Source organism: Equus caballus, chromosome 6, assembly GCF_041296265.1.
Source record: "Equus caballus isolate H_3958 breed thoroughbred chromosome 6, TB-T2T, whole genome shotgun sequence".
NCBI classification, from domain to species: domain Eukaryota; kingdom Metazoa; phylum Chordata; class Mammalia; order Perissodactyla; family Equidae; genus Equus; species Equus caballus.
In genome coordinates, this window is record NC_091689.1 from 70,597,871 (window position 1) to 70,619,537 (window position 21,667).

The 21,667-nt window shown below is 35.2% G+C and overlaps 1 protein-coding gene across 1 annotated transcript in view; it reads right to left on the reverse strand.

Moving 5' to 3' along the window:
* Nucleotides 1-5,054: 5,054 nt before the first annotated feature.
* The window catches only part of LOC100070179 (vitamin D3 hydroxylase-associated protein), a 42,138-nt gene continuing 25,525 nt past the window's right edge, over nucleotides 5,055-21,667 (reverse strand). The window contains exons 11-15 of the mRNA XM_005611059.4: nucleotides 13,361-13,404; nucleotides 12,957-12,996; nucleotides 11,703-11,811; nucleotides 8,136-8,281; nucleotides 5,055-5,514 (exon numbers count right to left, since the gene is read on the reverse strand). Coding sequence (XP_005611116.3) covers nucleotides 5,386-5,514; nucleotides 8,136-8,281; nucleotides 11,703-11,811; nucleotides 12,957-12,996; nucleotides 13,361-13,404 — 468 coding nt within the window. The 3' untranslated portion in view covers nucleotides 5,055-5,385. The remainder of the gene's footprint in view (nucleotides 5,515-8,135; nucleotides 8,282-11,702; nucleotides 11,812-12,956; nucleotides 12,997-13,360; nucleotides 13,405-21,667) is intronic.

Consider the following 21,667-nt stretch of genomic DNA (forward strand, 5'->3'; position numbering starts at 1 on the left):
CACTGCTAATAATAATGATGAAGTGATATTCTACTGGATGGTTCCATCACCTAGAGTTATAAAAGAAGTGTTTAAGGGAAATGTTATTTCAATAGATAATAACCATTGTTTAGCTGAATTCAAGTTAAAGAATGTGCTGCATCTGCTGAGCAACAAAAGAATATCTCAACGCTCATCACTTGCTCAAAGTTCTGCATTTTTTCTTTTCTTCTGATAAATAATTCCTGGAAAGGATTTCAAATTTATGTAATATTCCCTTTCACATTATATTCTGATTCCAAAGTTTGTGAAAAGGAAGATTTACTTGAAAAATTCCACTCACATCTAATTCTGTCTTTAATATTCATGAAGGCAGTCTAATACAACTCTTGCATAGATCCAAATGGGTGTCAGAGAAATCAAGGTTAATAAAAAGGTGATAGAAGACATCTCAACCTCATACGCAATTTAGTGAATAGCACTTGGGGTTTCTTTTCTCCTTTCCCTGACTCACCAAGCATCACTGGAGAAAGAATTGAAGTAGGAGCAGGAAGGTGAGCATTAGCTTCACACATCAGTAGGGGAACTGTTGAGGTTACATTCTAATTATATCCACATCAAAATTCAGACAGAAAAGACAAGCCTTCTAGTCCTCAATTTCAAAATGTGTTCCTTGGAAATATAATTTGCTTTCAAATCCTCCTGTATGAAATCTTCACCTTTTTTATTTGTCATCTCTAATATGATAGCTGTATGTATTGATCACTTATTAAGTGCATATAAGTATAGGCTGATCAATTTGCAAATTTAGTTCATTTACTATTCTCAGCACTTTATGCTATCGCCACAAAGTTTGTGATTTTCAAAGCATTTTCTGGAACATAATCTCATTTGATTCGAACCACAATCTTGTGACAGAGAAAGAATAATTACAATTTCACAAAGGAAATGAAGACTCAGAAAAATCCAGTAATTTGTTCTAGGCCACACAGTTTGTAAGTGGCAGAGTTGAGAATCAAAGTCCTCTTTATAAAGCAGCTTCACTAAGAGGCAAGATCTTTTATTTCCAAACCAAGAGTTTAAATATCATTATTTTAAAAAGCCTGAGGGGCCAGCCCCATGGCCCGGTGGTTGAGTTCACGCACTCCACTTCAGCAAACCGGGGTTTCGCAGGTTTGGATCCTGGGCGTGGACATGGCACTGCTCATCAGGCCATGCTGAGGCTGCATCCCACATGCCACAACTAGAAGGATGCACAACTAAAATATACAGCTATGTACTGAGGGGCTTTGGGGAGAAGAAGAAGAAGAAGAAGAAAAAGATTGGCAACACATGTTACCTCAGGTGCCAATCTTTAAAAACAACAAAAGAAAGCTTGCTATTTCTCAATCCAAAAGCTTATTCTTGCAAGGATACAGACAGTACTCCAGACATTCTGGGTGTTTTACCAGTATTTCTTTTTCATTTCCTATACAATACATTATCACTGTTCATCATAGAAGTAACAGGTTAATTGCTACACAGATTTAGAGCTATTTGTCTTAGATGTTCACATTTTTATCTCCCAAACGCGTGTCATTTAGGAATGAAATACTTAGTTATCACGCATTTAGACGGTAAGCTATGAGGGCAGGAATCATGAGAATATTTTACTCACTGTTGTATTCTCAGAACCAAGCACAGTTCTGGGACCTGGAACCTAACAAACAGTTAATATTTGATTAATTTAAATCAATGTAATTTAATAATTTGATAGCCAAGTGATAATTTAGGGGGATCAGAATGCATTTGCTATGAATCCCTACCAGCAGTACACGTATATTTAAAAACTCATAGAAGTGGATGAATGAATGTCTTCATTATCTATTTTTCATTTAATCCGTTATCAAACTTAAGAATTTAGTTGATTCATCTTAGCACCTGTTATCGGAAAATAATGTAAAAAGCTCTGACTTGTACTTGGAGAACATTGCAAAAACTGAGATCAACAAAGAAATAATTACATGATGTTAAGAATCCTTCAGTTATTTGAGAAATAGCTATGAGCCACTAATAGGGACTAAAGATTCAGAGACAAACAGACGAGGACCCTTGCTCCATGGAGCTTACGTTCTGGCCATGGAAACAGATATTAAACCCATAAAAGAGTGAATGTGCAATATATCAGTCAGAGATAAGTATAAGAAGAATTCAAAAGCAGGAGAAGGAGACAGATAACGATTTAGGAGAGGTAGAGGAGGACTATGTCAGCTATGGTGTTCAGAGACCCCCTCTTCATGGAGTAGGTAATGATGTTTCCATTCTCAGCAGGGAGACAGGAAGAGAGGTTAGGTTTAGAGGCGGATGATGACGCTGGGGCCAATGCAGCAAATAATGTGGGGGATCTTATTCAAAATACAGATGCCTGCTTTCCACTTCCTCCACCATGGTGCTGAGAACCAATGATTGAAAACAGATATTGGTGTTCTCTGTGAATTCAAGTTAGTAATCATTAAGTAATTTATTCTGATTAGAAAAAGGCATGTGAGCACCGTGTTTCTTTCTATGCAGATAGTCCATCTCCTGCATTGGGATCAACTTACCACAATTTTACCTACTCTTTTAGAGAATATGAAGGAGCTAAAGAGATTCACATAGTTCCAGAAATCTTGACTAACTGTTTTGGTCAGGCCTCATTCCTTCAAAATAACAGATAACAATGCTTCTTTGTATACCTGAATGTTTTCAATTGGATGCTACACATTGTGGATTTTATCTTTTTAAGTGCTGAATGTCCTTGAATTTTTAAAAGTATTCTTAAATTTTGCTCTGGATAGCAATGAAGTTACTTGGAAACAGTTTTATCCTTTGAAGGCATGGTTTCAAGCACTGTTATGTGAACTAGCGCAGCTTTTCGTCTCGGACTAATTATGCTCCACTACTGAGGCAATCGCCTTCTAAGTTCTCTACCTGATGCTTCACATATGATGAGACTTTTCTACTCTTGCTAGTGGGAAACAAACCATTCCAGGCTCTGAGTAAGCTCTAGGGATTGTTGTGCTTTCTTTTTAGATGGCTTTTCCCCGACCTTGGATAATTCCTCACAGACATGCGCTGATCAGTATTCAGCCGAAGATTCAAAGGGCAACCCCTACAGTTCTCTGTGGCTCTTTCTGTGCTGATTTTCCCTCCATGGCATTCTGCCCTGTGAAGTCGAGACACTTGAACCTCCCTCTATAGCCAATTCTATCACATCAGCTTAGGAAATTGCCAGGCTGTCCCCAGATTCTTCCTCTCAGCGCTGTGGCTAGAAATATCTCCAAGAAGAAAGGTCCGAAAAGAAAGAAAACAGGGGTAAATGTGGGGATCTTTCTTCTCTTTTATGATGATTGTTGTGCACTGCCTGCTTGTGCAATGTCTGGAAACCATTATTTCATATATATTGTCCGGTTTTCTTAGTTCATTTAAGGTACAAGGATTAATCTAGTTCCTGTTATTCCATTTTGGCCAGAAGTAGAAGTTGACTCCCAACGTTTATAAATTGCATTTAGGAGGAAGAAGTATAGCAGATTAAATGGAATGAAAAGATTATGTTGGTCAATGGTGAAAAATAAGGCTAGAATGATAGTTAGGAATTAGGTTTCAGAGAGTTTTGAGGCCTGGTCTATGGAGCTTTGACTCGATCTTGAAATAGTGGGAAGACAATCAGTCTTCAATAGCCAAGTATCCTGAAGAAACCAATGAATTAGGAAGATTAATTTGTTAGAAACATCCTGAATAACATACATGGAGAGTGTGTATGTGTCTGTGTACAATGGAATACGTGTAATAAGAGACACATAGGATTTATACACACATAACACATACATAACATGGAAATAAAAATACAAACAAGATGATATGTAGAACACGTAGAATCTTTGCCTGTTTTGTTCACCTATGCAAATCATAGACAATAAATATTTGCACTAAATGAGTGAGTGAGTGAATAAATGAATATCTTCTGAAATAGTTTATACCATGTCAGCTGCATAGCTCCAAGAAACATGGCCCTTTTTCCTCCCAGTACTTAAAGAACAAAGCATAGCACAAAGGAGTTGAAAGTGATTGTGGATTCTAAGCCCACAGAATCAGGATTGTTGCTGTTGGGAGAGGATGGGAAGATAAAAAGAAACTTGGGCTACATCTCTTCTAGAAATTTGGTTCACTTCCTCTTAACCAAAAGAGAGCTCAGACAAGAGATTGGTCACGGTAATAAACTATTCTTAACATACAAATTTCTGGCTTATTTTTTCCAACAATTTATATGATATTAAATATGGTACACCTATTGTATTATGATTTTTTAAACATTTGAAGGATTCTATAGGATGATAAATATTTCTAAATCCTGGACATAATTATAACTAACCAAATATGCATTGCCTTTCAACTGTGGTATGCGTGTCTGATCTATACGCTCATCCCCCGGTGTTCTCCACTCATCATTATTATTTAATGAGAATTGATTCAAAGGTGAAACTGAATTTCTGTAGACAGTTCAAGTTGACAATATGTATTCTGGATTTTTCTGTGTGAAGAAAATATTTGAAGCAATGAAAATATCCATATCCATAAAATTAATTTAAATTTTTTCCTAAGTTGATTCTGTAGCCCCAAAATGAGGCCAAAGGCCACAGGGATATCAGTTCCTCTACTTAAAATGGACATGGTGCAGTCTATTGTCTGCTCTTCCTATGGCTGGATCTTTCAGAAAATACCTGGGCATTTAAAAGAGAGATAGACTTCTGAAGAGAGAGAAATTCCAACTGAAGAAGCAGAGATTCATAAAAAAAAATAATAACAGAAGCCAATGTTGATTGATGAGTACCATATGCCATGCAGTGTGGCATGCATTTTACAGAACTTCTTCTTATTATAGCCTTACTCTCTAAGGCAGGTAGGCACAGTCGGAGTTCTAATTGTAACTCTGGCACTTTTTAATCTCTCTAGTTTCGATGTCCTCATCTATAAACATGCCGATAATAATACAACCACTCTTTTAAATATTGTCCTGGGAATTAGAAGATTTAATCTCAATAAAACTCTCGAAACAATTACAGTTTATAGTAAGTATTTAATGAATGTCACCCCTAAACATTATCATTATCCCCCACTTTACTGTCACAGAAACTAAGGCTGAAAATTAAAGACAGTTGCCCTAGTTTACCTCCCTAGAAAGTGGAATTTGAATTGTCAGGAAAAAACACCTATTACCTGGCTCACTGGCAGATGTTAATCAATTAATTAAAATGTTTAACTTGAGTACCTGGGGAGAGAAATAGATTAGACTGCCTGTGAGGGTTGAGCGGCAAAGCAGCGTGATCTGCATTTCAAGCTCAGTATTGTGAAGCTTGGGGAGGACTCAGTCCTTCAGTGGCCGAGGATTCACCTGCGTCTTCTCCATTCTCGGGTCACTGTCTCCACCTCCTTCATCAAGCGCAGACACAGCTCGTCCTGCCATGGTAAAGCCACACACTGCACTGCAATGGGAAGCCCCACTCCTCCTTCAACACTCTGGAAAGGAAAGGAGGTCATGATTCCACAGCTACCTGGTTTGAGCCTTGGCACCGTTTCCCCAGGACACATCAGATTCTACCACACTCGTACAGAGTGGACTGGGTTTTAGAACAACTTATAGTGACTTTATTGAATTTAAAATCTGAAAACCATTTGACGCTTCAATTGTATGTCTTTACCTTCACTGTGTTTTCTCTTTCTCTCACAGAAAGAAATCACCCAAAAGAGGTTTCCAAAAAAAGATGGACTATGAAAAGCACTGAAATAATCTCAGCTATATCATCTGTTACTGAAACTTGTACTTCAGATCCCAGGAGGGACTAAAGGTTGTCACCTGCCTGTTGTTTGGTCTTCCTTGGGGGGTAAGAGTTTAGGGAAGGGGACAGCTCTTCACCAGAACTGCTGCATTGAGAATCAGTGACAAGAGACCTCAACCAACATGAATTCTTTGCAATGAGCTCTAGTCAAAGGAATGCAACTTTAAGATGAGGTCAGAAGTTTGCTTCAACTGCCTTAAACTCAATGACCCTACTTACTTCTCTAGGGAATGTTAACCTTCACACTCTGAAAACTATCACTGTTTAAGATTACTCTTCTCTGATTTTAGGAGGTAATTTTAGCTGACCTTAGAATTTTTCTTTCTTTTCTTTCTTTTTTCTTTTTGGTGAGGAAGATTGTCGCTGAGCTAACATCTGTTGCCAATCTTCCTCTATTTTTTGTATGTGGGATGCTACCACAGCAGGGCTTGATGAGCAGTGTGCAGGTCCACACCTGGGATCCGAAACCGTGAACCCCAGGACCCCGAAGTAGAGTGCACAAACTTAACCACTATGCCACCAGGCCAGTCCTCGGCTTTTTAAAACTTATTCTAATATTCTTTTCATCTTTCAAGCATTTTCCTTAAAAACTTTACCTATTACATTTAACTTTTACAACTACTACTAAACTGAATTTATTCTTATTTTATTTTGCTATTTTATTATGTTTTTAAATAACATTTTCTTTGTTTTTTGTTTCTTCTAGATGGTGATATATCCATTTCTTATTCTCAGCTTGTACTCCAAATCTTTTTCTTCATCTCATTTTCTGATCATTTTATCCTCCAGATTAAATTAGCCAAGTGACATACTTTTTATACAATTCACAAGTTTGTTTCTCTAGAGTCTTTTAAACAAATTTACACATTCTTAAATGTTATTAAGTTAACTATACCTATTTTTAACTTTCATTCATCTACTTATATTAGCTAGTAGTATATTCTCTTCACTAATAACTGTTTGTTTTAAACATTTTATTTCTCCCCTAAGTATATGGCACCTTACTTTCTTCAGTCATTGTGTTATCATTAAAAGTGGGAAATAGTAAAAATAAAAGTTAATGCTCTGTTTCACAGAATGTCAAAACAGATTTGATGTTTACTCTTCATGTGTCATAACAGCACTCAAAAGCAGAGACTGCTAAGTTACTATTTATTCACCCTTTTATTTAATTTGTGCAATCCAAAAGTCAAACTAATCCACAAGAGAAAATCCTAGCTCCAACATAACATCCAACATAAGGAGTTTGAGTTTCCCAGAAAATTCTATGGAGAGATAATTAAAGAAGGATAATTTGAGTAGTACATGGAGTATCATATCTTGGCATTCTCTAAGTTTGTAATATATATCAATATCTATCTATCCATCTCTATATCTTTATGTAGCATTTATATAAAACATAGATGTTTTTCAGTACCAACAAAGGAACTCATAAATGTTTGAGGGAATAATATTTGACTGAAGAACGGATTCCCAAGCAAGAAGTAATAGTTACTTCACTATAGTCCTCCCTGGATACGAGATACTTGGTAATGGGATAAAATTGATTGATTTTGTGTGTGTATTTGTTTGTTTTTACTTAGGGACGGGGACATGTTAACCACTGTACCTTAGGCTCGGCTTTATATGGCTTCCAGACTTACTAGCCTATTTATTAAAAATGTTTAAGATTCAAAAGTTCGTCTCTGAAAATACTCCAAAGACATGTGGGTCGGGAGATTCTTAACACAAAAAATCCTAAAGAAAGATTCAATATAAATGAACTCAAACTCCTGTTCTATAATGTGTAGTGAGGATAAGGGGGAAATAGAAGGAGGGTGTTCATACCAATAGTGATGGCTTTGTGAAAGTTTGCCTGTTGTTCTATTCCATAAAACTCAAAGAAAAAGTGTCTTAAATCAGGACAAATAAAAGTGTAATAGACAAGACTTATGAAGGACCGTTTGAGAATCCTAAAAGTCCAAACATTCTATTTTCTAAAAAGGTCAAATTTGGAATTTTAACAATAGTAGAAATGTTATTAGATACTTCTTTTTCTAATAAACAGAGAAAGAAAAAAGTTATTTTTAGGTTCAATCCTTATTTCATTGCAAAAGAAAATAACATTCTCTTGTAACATTATCAAATATATATGATAATGTGGCTCAATGGGGCATGAAGGACAGAGAAAGAAAGTAGAGGTCATTAAATTTCTCTCTCTTAGGAACTAGAAAAAGATAGCAACAGCCCCAACATCTGGAGGAAGAAATCTTCAAAAAACCTTTTCCTTGCCACTCAGTGCCCTCTACTGGATTAACTCACCTTCCGGAGTTGTGTGTCCCAGAAGTCATGGTAGTATCCTTGGTATTGTTTCAGCTTCTCCTCATCTTCCTCTGTCACTGTGTCAACAGTGACAGTTCCCGCAGGGAAGTTCAGAACATTATAAAGGAAAGTATAGGAGGTAACACCTGGAAAGCAGGCACACAGACTCATCAGAACTCCTCCAGTTTTCCTACCGTTTTGTTTCTTCCTTTCTTCTACCCATACAAGGTGAAAAAGCAAACTCTTTTCTCTTCTTCCTTCCACAACTCAGAAAAACAAGTGGCCTTGTTTACATTTTTCAGTGGAGCAAAGGAACTGAAATAAGAGGAAGTGGGCCCTTCACTGAAATTATTAAAATTGGGTCCAGATTTGTCACCTTGTTCTCTACTCCATATCCACTCCAAAGATTATTTTAAAATGGTTGATTGGAGATTTTCATTCTTTAAAAGACATTCACTATACATTCATAGAAAATTAATTGATTTTCAAATATTTACCTAGCACTATTATAATTCAATCACATACATTTGGAGGATATACATGTGAAAAAGTATGACATTAAATTTCAGGATGTTTTTAATATAATAGGAAAATAACATAGAGATGGTGTTTATTTATATTAATAGTGTCCATCCAGTGTGTGGTATATAGTAGGCATTCAATGAAATATTTGTTGATTGAATAAACCAGTAAATATGCTATTTTACAAGTTTACGGTGCAAATAAGAAGCAGTTAACCTTTAAAGCTGAAATGAGCACATGAATATAAAATTTTTCCTACCAGTAAGAGTAAGAACAAGACAAGAGCATCCCCTCTTACCACTTCTAATGCAATAAGTCAAGAAAAGGAAATAGGAGATAAATAGAACAGGAAGGAAAAAATAAAACTGTCTTTGTTCACAGATGATGTGATTTGTCTATGCAGAAAATCTGAAAGAAATGACCAAAAAAACCACCCTGGATCAAATAAGGGGTTATAGCAACGTTACAGAATGCAAAACTCAATTGCTTTCTTCTACATCAACATTAAACAAGTGAAATTTGAAATTAGTAACACAATACCATTTACAACAGCACCCCCAAAATTAAATTCTTAGGTAGAAATCTAACAAAATATGTAAAAGAAATATTAAAAAAACTATAAAACTAAGATGAAAGATATCATAGAAAAACCAAATAAATGGAGAAATATTCCCTGTTCATGACTCAGTATTATCAAGATGTCAGTTCTTCCCAATTTGATCGATAGATTTAATGGATTCACAATCAAAATTCCAGCAAATTCTTTTGTACATATTGATTCTAAAGTTCATAAGGAGAGGTAAAACTCTAGGAATAGCCAACATAATAGTGAAGAAGGACAAAGTGGAAGGACTGACTATTCCAGTATCAAGACTTTCTATGAAGCTGTACTAATTAATACAGTGTGGCAAATTGGTAAAAGAATAGATACATAAATCAATGGAACAGAAACAGAGAACCCAGACATAGATTCCCATAAATATAGTCAATTGATCTTTGATAAAATAACAAAGGCAATACAATGTAGAAAAAATAGTTTTTTTGACAAATGGTGCTGGAATAACTGGACATCCTCAGCAAAAAAGAAAAAAGCCAATCTAGCCACAGACCTTACACACTTCACAAAAATTAACTCAAAATAGATCACAGACCTAAGTGTAAAATGCAAAACTATAATACTCCTGGAAGACAACATAGAAAATCTAGGTGACCTTGGGTATGGTAATGACTTTTTTGATAAAACACTAACGGCACAAACCATGAAAGAAATAATTGATAAGCTAGATTTCATTAAATTAAAAAATTTCTGCTTGCAAAAGACACTGTCAAGAGAATCAAAAGACAGGCCACAGACTGGGAAAAAACATTTGCAAAAGACACAGCTGAAAAAGGACCATTATCCAAAACATACAAAGAACTCTTAAAACTCGACAATAAAAATAAACACCCAATTAAAATATGGTCCAAAGACCTAACAAACACCTCACCAAAGAAGATATACAGAGGGCAAATAAGCATATGTAAAGATGCTCCACATCATACGTCATCAGGGAAATGCAAACTAAGGCAACATGGAGATACCACTACACATCTATTAAAATGGCTAAAATGCAGAACACTAATAACACCAAATGCTGGTAAGGATGTGGAGCAACAGGAACTCATTTATTCCTGCTGGGAATGCAAAATGGTACAGCTACTTAGAAGATAGTTTGGGCAATTTCTTACAAAAATAAATATACTCTTACCACACAGTCCAGTAATCATGCTCCTTGGCATTTACACAAAGGAGTTGAGAACTTATGTCCACACAAAAATCTGCACATGAACGTTTACAGGAGCTTTAATCATAATTGTCAAAACTTAGAAGTAACCAATATGCCCTTCAGTGGATGAATGGATAAATAAATGGTGGTACATCCAGACAATGGAATATTATTCAGAGATAAAAAGAAATGAGCTATTAAACCATGAAAAGGCACGGAGAAAACTTAAATGCCCATTACTAAATGAAAAAAGTCAGTCTGAGAAGGCTACATACTGAATGATTCCAACTATATGACATTGTAGAAAACGCAAAACAATGGAGACAGGAAAAAGTTTAGTGGTTGTCATGCATTAGGAGGAAGGGATGAATAGGAAGAACACATAGGACTTTTAGGGCAGTGAAACTATTGTGTATGATATTACACTGATGGATATATGTCATTATACGTCTTTCAATTCCCATAGAGTGTACAATACTAAGAGTGAAACTTCACGTAAACTATGGACTTTGGGTGATAATGACATGTCTGTGTAGGTTCATCAGTTGTAACAAATGTACCACTCTGATGCAGGATGTTGATAGCAGGGGAGGCTATTTATGTCTGGAGGCAGGAGGTCTACGAGAAATCTCCCACCTTCTGCTCAGTTGTGCTGTGAACCTAAAAGTATCCCCCAAAAAGCCTATTTAAAAAAATTAGCAAATAGAGGCTTATCACTCTTCAGAGTATAGTGAACAAATTAGTGGATAACTAGTGAGAGGGTATGGTCTTAGTACTCATTCTATTATTTTCCAATCATGTGACCTTAAATTCATAGTTTTAAATTATTTTATCACTTAATTCCTTAATTATGAAGTAAAAGAGGATTAAAAGCCTTGTCCTTCATACTCACAGTGGTTGTGAAAATCAAATTAAATAATGCACACCAAAGAAACTTATAAACCACAAAATGCAGCATGAATAAGAATTTAGAACTATTTAGCTAGGGAAAACTAGAGGAAAGAAAGAATAACAAGAAAATAAATGACTAATATTAGAAAATAAATTCAGGAGGATAACAGAGTTGGAGAAAGAAGTTAAGGCTGATGGTAATCTCATAAGAGGTAGGTTCTAATATATTCATTCTTAAATATTTCAATTAACATAACACAAAGTGGCAACAAATCCAGGGTTAGAATGCAATTCTTCTGATTGCTAAACCAGTACACTTTCTCCTATATCTCATACCATGCTGCATTTATCTAATTTAAAGAACAAAAAACTAAAAATTATTTATTACCAAGGAGAATCCCACTAGAAGCCAGGTTGAAGGCTGGACATACAGCAGGGCAGAGAATAACATCCAACTCCAGAGATTTCCATTTGTCAATGAATTCACACTGATAAGTCTAGAAAGAAGAGAAGAATTAAACCCAAGCATTACTATTTGTAAGAAAAGAAAAAATGGCTTACATTATTTTAGAAAATTTTGTCCTTTAAAATTGCTGAAGGTGATGTAACAAAATCATACTTTTACCAAAGAAGTTGGATTTTAAACACACCATGGTAAAGACAGAAAAGGACGCTGAAGTGTTGTCTTGATCAGACATGTGAAAGGACCTCTATGAAGATGAGATGGAGGATGCTCTTTCTGCATTTTTTTTTTTAAGCCTGAGGACTCTAAAACATAGATCCAATAACTAAATATATGAACAAACAGACAAAAAAACCCCGCCGTATTCCTTAATCTAGTCCAGAGGTCAGCAAACGCCTGCTCCCACAGACCAAATCTGGCTTGCTGGCAGTTTGTTATAAGGTTTAATGGAACACAGTCAAGCTCATTCCTTTACATGTCGTCTATGGCTGCTTTTGTGCTACAATGGCAGAGCTGAGTAGCTATGACAGAGATGGTGTAGCCCACAAAGCTTAAAATATTTCTCTTCTGGTTCTTCATAGAAAACAATTGCTGACTCCTGGTCTAGACAATCTTTATTCACGAATGAAGAAAGAATAACGTCTTACTACGTTACGTGTCAGGCATTACGCCAGGTAATGTACATCTCTAGCTACAGCAATATTTCTTTCTTTAATTCTCATAGCCATCATGTGAAGCAGAGATTATTTTAAATCTATAGATCAGGAAATTTATATTCAAAAAAACTAAGTAAAACTGACCCAAGATTACACTGCTAGTCAGCAACAGATTCAAGATTCAAGTGTTTTTTGTTATTATTGTCATTATTTGTTTGTTTTAATCTTCACAGCCAATGGTCTTTGTACTAAGCCTCACTATTCCCAGAAATTTGTATTTACTGATAACCGGCTTCACAGGCTAAGTCATACATGTAGAAGGAATAAAATGCAGTTTCTTTTATATTAAAAGGGCTTTTTGAAAAGCTGATTTACAGTAACCAGAAATCATGAGAGATCAAAAGAGAAATAGTGGTCATCCCTGTTTTGACAGTGAATGCTTACCAATCCATGTTCAACTCACTCCATTTATCATTGACCCAGTGACCAGTAAAGCTCAAACCCTAGAAGAAATCTGAATTACCTTCACAGCGTCATGCTGCTTCCAGAGTTTCTTCACTGACCTGCAATGCACAACATAGACATTAAGGTGAGTACAGACGTCCCAGTTTATAACCTCAGTATATATTTTGGCAGAAGTCCTGAACTTTCTCTATATCTACTAACCACTCCCCTTTCCCAAAACACATTTAATCTCTTTTACTTTTCTTTAAATTATCTTGTTCAGTACTTCTCCTTCTGCTACTCCTGGTAACTTATCAATATTTTTTTACCCTGAAATCCACATTTATTACCCAACTATAAATATTCAACATAAATAACCATGGGACTTTACTTTCATATTCGTGGCAGATTTCCTACTTTGAGGACAATAAATCTCAGTAATCTAACTAATACTGTCTTATGTATGCACACAGATAAACTTACCCAATGCCGCAGGTTTTATCTAAGAATTTGGCCAGTCGTGGGAACTAAAAGAAGCCAGAAGATGAGTTTAGATTCATCAAGAAGGACTGTAACTGTCCAAGCAGAGCACAGAGTCTGTGTTGGGACTTTCAGAGATTGCAGTGGGAAATTATAAATATCCTTCATGGATGACATTTTAATACTATGGTATTATATTAGTTGACACAGAGTGAAGTTTCAGATATATTGAAAAGAGATATAAAACTAGGTAAACAGATTTCCACCGGGAAAATATTTTGTATTTGGAAATTATGTATACAGGTATACGTTATTTTATTGTGCTTCACTTTATCGTGCTTCGCAGATATGGCGTTTTTGACAAGATCCTTTCCCAGCAAAAAGATTACAACTTGATGAAGGCTCAGATGATGGTTAGCATTTCTTAGCAATAAAGTGCTTTATAATTAAGGTATGTACATTGTTTCTTTAGACATAATGCTATTGTACACTTAAGAAACTACAGTATAAACATAACTTTTATATCCACTGGGAAACCAAAAAATTTGTGTGAGTAACTTTAGCCTGATAGTCACTTTATTATGGTGGTCTGGAACTGAACCGGCGATATCTCTGAGGTATGCCTGTATACATGTATGAGCGTGTGTATGTATATGTGTGTATGGATGAGATACATGAGGCAACTGTTTTTAGCTGTTGAACATGTGGTGGTACAGGACTGTGTGTTCATATGGAAAATAGCTCCGGGGGATCTGTAAGCTGAATGAAGGTTCTGAAGTTCCCACAGTACTTGGGTACACAAGATTTATGAACATCTAGAGGAAAGACACTTTGCTGAACAACGTGGTTATTCATGAAAGAAAGCTATGCCTTAGGAGTAGGACTTTTCTACTACAGTAATAGCCACTCTAGAATAATTCTAACAAAGTTCAAACATGAAATTTGAAAAGTTAAGATTAACTGATTAGGAAATTAGCTGCTTGCATGAAAAACACAAAAACAAAACTCAAATATCTCAACTCTCTCTAAAAAAAAGACCCAAATTCAGAGTCCAAACTACCTAGCATCCACAACATTCGGCAGACAATAAAAAAAAATTTTTATACTTGAAAAGAAGCAGGAAAATACAACATATAACTGGGAGGAGAGGGAAGTCATTGGAAACAAACCCCAAGAGATGATCTGGATGTTGGAATTAGCAGACAAGTATTTTAAATCACCTAATAAAAATATGTCCAAGGGCTTAAAAAGATGGTCATAATGAACAAACAGATGGGTAGATAGGGAAATATTAGCAGTGAAATAGAGCCTATAAAAAGAATCAAATGGGAATTCTAAAAGCAAGGAATAAAATATGTAAAATGAAAATTTTACTGAATAGCCATTACATAAGATCAGATGCAGGAGATGAAAGAGTCACTGAACTTCAAGATTGATCGATAGACATTATTCACTCTGAAGAAACAGAGAAAACCCCCCAAAACAAATAAAAGAACATAAATCATCAGTAATATGTAAAATAGTATTATGGAGTCTATCATACATGTTATTAGAGTGAAGAGGAAGAAAAAAAAATTGTGATAGAAAATATATGTGAAGTAATAATGGCTGAAAAGTTACCCAAATTTACTCAGAAAAATATTAATTTATAAATCTAAGAAGAATAAAGAAAAATACCCCTAGGCACATTATCAAACTGCTAAAACTCCAGGATAAAGAGAAAATTTTGAAAACAGGCAGAAAGAAAAGATACATTGCACGTAGGGGGACAACCATGCAAATGATGGATCTTTAATGAGAAATAATGTAGATCAGAAGATAATGGAATGTCATCAATAAATTGCTGGGGAGTTATTAACTAGAACTGTATATGCAGTGAAAATATTATTACACTAGGAAGGAAATTTTAAGATCATTTTCAGATAGAAAATTAAAAGAATTTTTTGCTAACAGACCTGCAGTTAAGGAAATACTGGAGAATGTTACTTTTGCTGAAGGGAATACACACTCTGTGGGAACCTGGTGTGCATGATGAAATAAAGAATATCAGAAATAGTGAATATGTGAGTAAATATAAAAACTATATTTTTCTTATCTTCTTTAAAAGCCTAATGACTGTCTAAAACAAAAATTATAACAATCATGTGGGATTTAAAATACATGTACAGTAACATATTTGACAATATCACAAAGTATAGGGGTTAAAGCAACATGCAAATGCCAGATTCACATTTCTTGTGAACTGATACAATATCAACTCTAAGCAGACTGTGAAAAGTTAAGGATGAGGATTGTAATCCCTAGAGCAAGCAATAAAATATTTAAAAAAAGAAGTAGAGCTGAAAATCCAGAAGAGAAATTACAAGGGAATACTAATAAAAACATTTGATTTATTAGATGGCAGAAAGGGAAGACTAGACAATCAGAAAAAGTAAATAATGAACAGATGTCATTTTATATGAGCAGACAGAATAAACAAAAAGTAAACAGCGAAATGGTCATTCTGAATGCAAACATATTGATAGCTACACTAAAGGTAAGATGAATTTAAAACTCCAATTACACGGCAGAGATTATAAATCTGGATAAAAAAACAAAACAGAGTTATGGGCTATCTAAAATCACTATCTTGTTTTATAAGACAAGTATAATTCTAATACCAAAACCTGATAAAAATATAACAAGAAAAGAACATTAAAAAAAATGCTATTTGCATACATGCAAAAATTCTCAGAAAAATATTAGCCAATCAAATCTACTGTTATATAAAATGGATAGTATACTATTATCAAGTGAGATTTATTCAGGAATTGAAAGCTGCTTTAACTTTCAAAACACTCAATTAAGAAAATTTATTTTGTTAACATAATAAAGGAAAAAAGTAAATACAATATTCTCAACAGGTGAAGAAAAAAAGTTTGGTAAATAAAAATCCCATATTTATAAAAACTCTCAGAAAATTAAGAATAAAAGGAATTTCTCAGTCTAATTAAAAGTATGATGAATCTACAACTAATGTCATAGTTGATGAAATACTTAATACGTCCCTTTTAGAACAAGGCCAAGGCAATGATGACATTTTATACTCAATGTTGTATATATATACTGGGGGTCATAGCCAGTGAATACAACAAGGTAAAAGAATAAAAAATTAAAATTATAATAAATTTTACAAAAACAAGCAGTGGTCTGGATTTGTTCCACATGCCATAGTTTGCCAACCCTTGATCTAAGGAATCTATAAAGCAACAATTAAATCTACTAAGTAAATTTATAAAGGTCATGTGATAGAAAAATTACACTACAATTCAGAAACTGAAAATGAAACTATAAAAGTTCCCATTAATGATATTGCTAAAATATAAAATACAAAGGAATACATTTAAAAGCGAAAGGTCTCTGCCTTGAAAACTAAAAACACTGCAGAAATTTCTACAAGACAAATGGAGAGTTATACCATTTTCACAGCTTAGATGACTAAATATTTTTAAGATACCAGTTCTCCCCAAATTGATTTATAAATTCATTGCAACTCCAAGTATAAACTCAGAGACATTTTAAAGTATAGAAATGGACAAGATATTTCTAAATTTTTTTACTGAAACTCAATGGACCTGGAATAGCCAAGCAATTATTTAAAAGAATGTAACTAGAGAATTCACACTACCTGACTTTAAGAATTACAATAAAGCTTCACTAATCAAGACAGTGTGATATGGGCATAGAATAACAGAGCAAAGGAACAGAATAAAGACTTCAGAAATACACCCTCACACTTACGATCAATTGATTTTTGACAAAGGTATCAAGGAATTCAATGGGGGAAATGAAAGTCTTTCAACAAATGGTGTTGGGACATCTTATTCATATGGAATAAAAAGACCCCAAAACCTAGCCTCACAGTATATACAAACCTTCCACAAATTTTAGATGACTTATATGTCTAAACATAGAAGCTGAATATGTAATCCTTCTACAATAAAATGTAGGAGATGTTCTTCATGACTTTGGGGTGACCAAATTTTTTTGGACAGGGCACAGAAAGGAATAACCATAAAATAAAAACAATAAATAAGTTAGACTGTCAGAATTACATCTGTCTTTCAAAATATGCTATTAAGAAAATGAATAAGCAAGCCATGTATTAGAGGAAAATATTTACACTACTTATATCTGACAAAGGACTTATATTTAGGACACATATATAACAAGAAATAGTTTCTAAAAAGAACAAAATAAGATATATGAATGGGTAGCAAGTACATGAAAATATTCAACATCATCAATCACTGGGGAAATAAAAATTAAATTCACAACGAAATACCATAACATGGAATAGAAGAGCTAAAATTAAAAATACTGACAACAGGGGCTGGCCCAATGGCATAGTGGTTAAGTTCGTGCACTCTGTTTCAGTGGCCTGGGGTTGGTGGGTTCAGATCCTGGGTGCGGACCTACCACCACTCATCAGGCGATGCTGTGGCAGCATCCCATATACAAAGTAGAGGAAGACTGGCACAGATGTTAGCTCAGGGAACATCTTCCTTAAGCAAAAAGAGGAAGATTGGCAAAAGATGTTAGCTCAGGGCCCATCTTCCTCACACACACGCACACACACACAAACTGACAACATCAAGTATTGATGAGGCTGCAGAGCAACTGGAACTCTCAAATTTTGCTGATACAAGTGTAAAATGGTAAAACATTTTGAAACATAGTTTGTCAGTTTCTAATAAAGTGAAACATCTACTTTCCTTTGACTCAGCAATTCTACTCCTACATATGCACCCAAAGAAAATGAAAACAGATGGATTATACCAGCTTTATAGAAAACTATCCAAATATTGGAGAAAGGATTTTTAAAACATGGTATATTCATGCAATGGGCTAGTAATAACCATAAAAAAGAATGAACGAGTACACTGATATACACAAACACATGGATGTATTTCACAGACACATCAAGCAAAAAGGAGCTAGACTCAAAGAGCACAAATTGCAATTTCTTGTACATGAAGTTCCAGAACAGGCAAAATTAATATATGGTGAAAAAAGTCAGAAAGGGGAAAGAGGGAACTTTTTAGGGTGAAGAAAATATTCTACATCTTGATAGAATGTGGGTTACATAACTGTGCTTGTTTGTCAAAACCTATCAAATTGGACATATAAGATTCGTGCATTTCACTGTATGTAAATATTACCACACAAAAAAAGAACTGGAAATAAATATTGAACTTTAGTTTTATTATTCACAGTGGCACTCTATACAAATATGGAAAGGGCAGATACTAAAATACTAAACTCCATGGTTCTGGATTGGAATTGTGTAAGTATGTACTCATGATTTTTAATATAGTTAATATAGAACTATAGAATTTATAAAAATATGTAGGAATATACTTTTCTATATTTATATTTTTCTTAGCTCTATCTAGAAGCAATTACATATCAATTGCAGTGAGCAAACCTAAATAGCATCTAGTTTCTAAATACCATTCTTCATTAAAGGGAACTAGGCTACTTGAAGGGCTGGGTTAGGGGAAATAGAAATGTAGCCTGGAACATCCTGTTACAGCAGAAAGTAAAGAGGTGCACAGAAAGCGTGAGGCCATAAGAATGCGACACAGGAGCCAGCTGGAAGGGATTCCTACTGACCAGATCTTGAAGAATTTGAGCATAAAGATAAATAACAGTAAAAATTATAACCCATTTCATAAAATAAGAATTATTTAGGCCATACGTATGTAAATAAGGTGAATAGATAAATGGGGGAAAGGGAAAGCTCTCCTACATAACAAAGACTAAAGTTGGAAAATCACCAAGGGATGATAAAACTAGTGAATGAAAATTGATTATACACAGGAAACTTGCATCATCTCAAAACATCTCCATAAATATCATTTATTAGTAAAAAGGAGAAAATAGGAAATTTACAATAGAGAAGCCTGGCAGTAACCATTTTCACCAAGAAATCAAAGCTAATAGCATCAAAATTGGGAGAAACTGACATCATAGGCCTCCTTATATGATGCATGGAGAAGAACACAGCCTTACTTCAGTGACATTCCTGACCCAAAAATACATAATCTGATTTTAAGGAAACATCAGACAGTGATAAGGGACATTCTACACTGTCCCATACTCTTCAAAAATATCAAGGCCACATGGGGCTGGCCCCGTGGCCGAGTGGTTAAGTTCGCGCACTCCGCAGCAGGCGGCCCAGTGTTTCGTTAGTTCGAATCCTGGGCGCGGACATGGCACTGCTCATCAGACCATGCTGAGGCAGCGTCCCACATGCCACAACTAGAAGAACCCACAACGAAGAATACACAACTATGTACCGGGGAGCTTTGGGGAGAAAAAGGAAAAAATAAAATCTTAAAAAAAAAAATATATATCAAGGCCACAGAGACAAAGAAGGCTTGTTCCACATTAAAGGAGACTAAAGAGATTTGATAACTAAATGTAATATATGAACCTGAATGGAATTCATTTTCGGAGAAAAAAAGTGCCAGAAAGAACATTATTGGGACAATTGAATACAACTGAATATGAGTTCTGGATTAGATAATAGTAATGTATTGATATTAAATTTTCTGATTATGATAACTATACTCTGATTATGTTAGAAAATGTCATTTTTCTTTGGAAAAACACTAAGATATTTAGGAATAAAGGTGTGTGATATCACCAAATTACTCTCAGGGTTCAAAAAAAAATAATATGCAAAACGAAAGACAGAGAGAGAATGATAAAGCAACTGAGACAATATGCAAAACACGGATGAATCTGGGAGTTCCTTGTACTATTCTTACAGCTTCTCTGTAAGTTGGAAATTATATGACAATAAAAAGTTACCAAAGAATTGTTTTCTCATTCGTAGCTAGTGGTAGCTAGTGGAAGCACGTATTAAACATTTTTAATGTGTCTGCCAAGCTCACAACCTTTGCTTTTCTCTGGTGTCCTGTTTCCCAAGCCCAATGGGGAGAATTTCTGGCAGCCAAATTTGTCTTGCACAGGCCCTGTACCCTGGCTACTGCTGATTAACATACTGAAGACACCTCACCCAACTAAGTCACTATGATTTTTTTTCACCAGGTCTTTTAAAAATAAGACTAAACGATTTCTTAGAGAAGAAATGCATGCCCTTTTATTCTCACAGTTGCCTTTTCCCAGAGAGAACTTCAGTCTCTCTCTCTGCACCTTGCTCATAATTGATTTATCTGAATGGTTAGATACTGACACTCTGACCTTTTTAGTTCTCTTTGAGTAGAATTAAGACCTTGCATACAAATGGCTCTTCTCCCCAGGACTTGCTTGCCTTGTCTGTTCCTCCATGGTGTAAGTTTCCTGGGGAGACTCTGTCCCTGCAGGGTGAGACCTGTATCTTTGAGAAGCTTTAATTCAGGAGGGAGAGTAGCAGGAAGCCCATTTGGTCTTAAATCCCACCCACATTCTCCAATCCAGCCTTACTGAAAATAAGGCTGATATTTTTATCTTCATCTGTCTGATTCCTACATCTCTAAAACTGGTTCAGAACCCATGGGGGGAAAGGGATGTGATTAATTATTACCCTCTAACTGCAACAACTTCCAGGATCTCTCTGCAGGGTGGCTGGAAAAGCAGAGAAAAGCAGCCTACAGGAAGAGAGGTGACGCAGACTTGAAAAGATAAGCACTGGTGAAATACGGAGTTCTAATAGCTTTTTAATTTCTTATTCTAGTTTCTTCTTCAATTCCAATTACATTTCTCTCCCCCCTTGGATTCTAAAAGGTAACATATTTCTTTAGAATAAATCCTCCTTTGGGACTTAGACTAGGATCCAGAGCCTGAGCTCATTCCAGGCATTATTCTCCCTGCCAGGATGGGAAATTCTTAGAATTTTTTCCAAAAATAATTCCTATAAACTCGACAATAATGGATATTTTACTTATTGGTTGCTGGAAAACCTAGTCTCATATTGTACTAAGAGCCATTTAGACTCCAAGACCACAGAAAAAGACATCATTCAGGGGCAGGCTGATTATAGGCTTATGCTTCAATGTAGACATTTCCAGTGTCATCCTCAGAAATGAAGAATAGGAGAAATAGGAATATCAAGAAAGAAATGCTACAAACTCAACCACTGCTGGTGAAATCAGGATCCTCAGTCTTAATTCCAATATCTTGAGTTATAAAAGTCAAGGTGGAAGGAATATACTTCAGAACAGGTTGTAAACAGCCCTCACACGATGCTGGTACTGAGGGTCATTTCAGTGAAGAGATAATAAAGCGAAGGAAAATTAGTTAAGAATGTTGAAGAGAAAACTT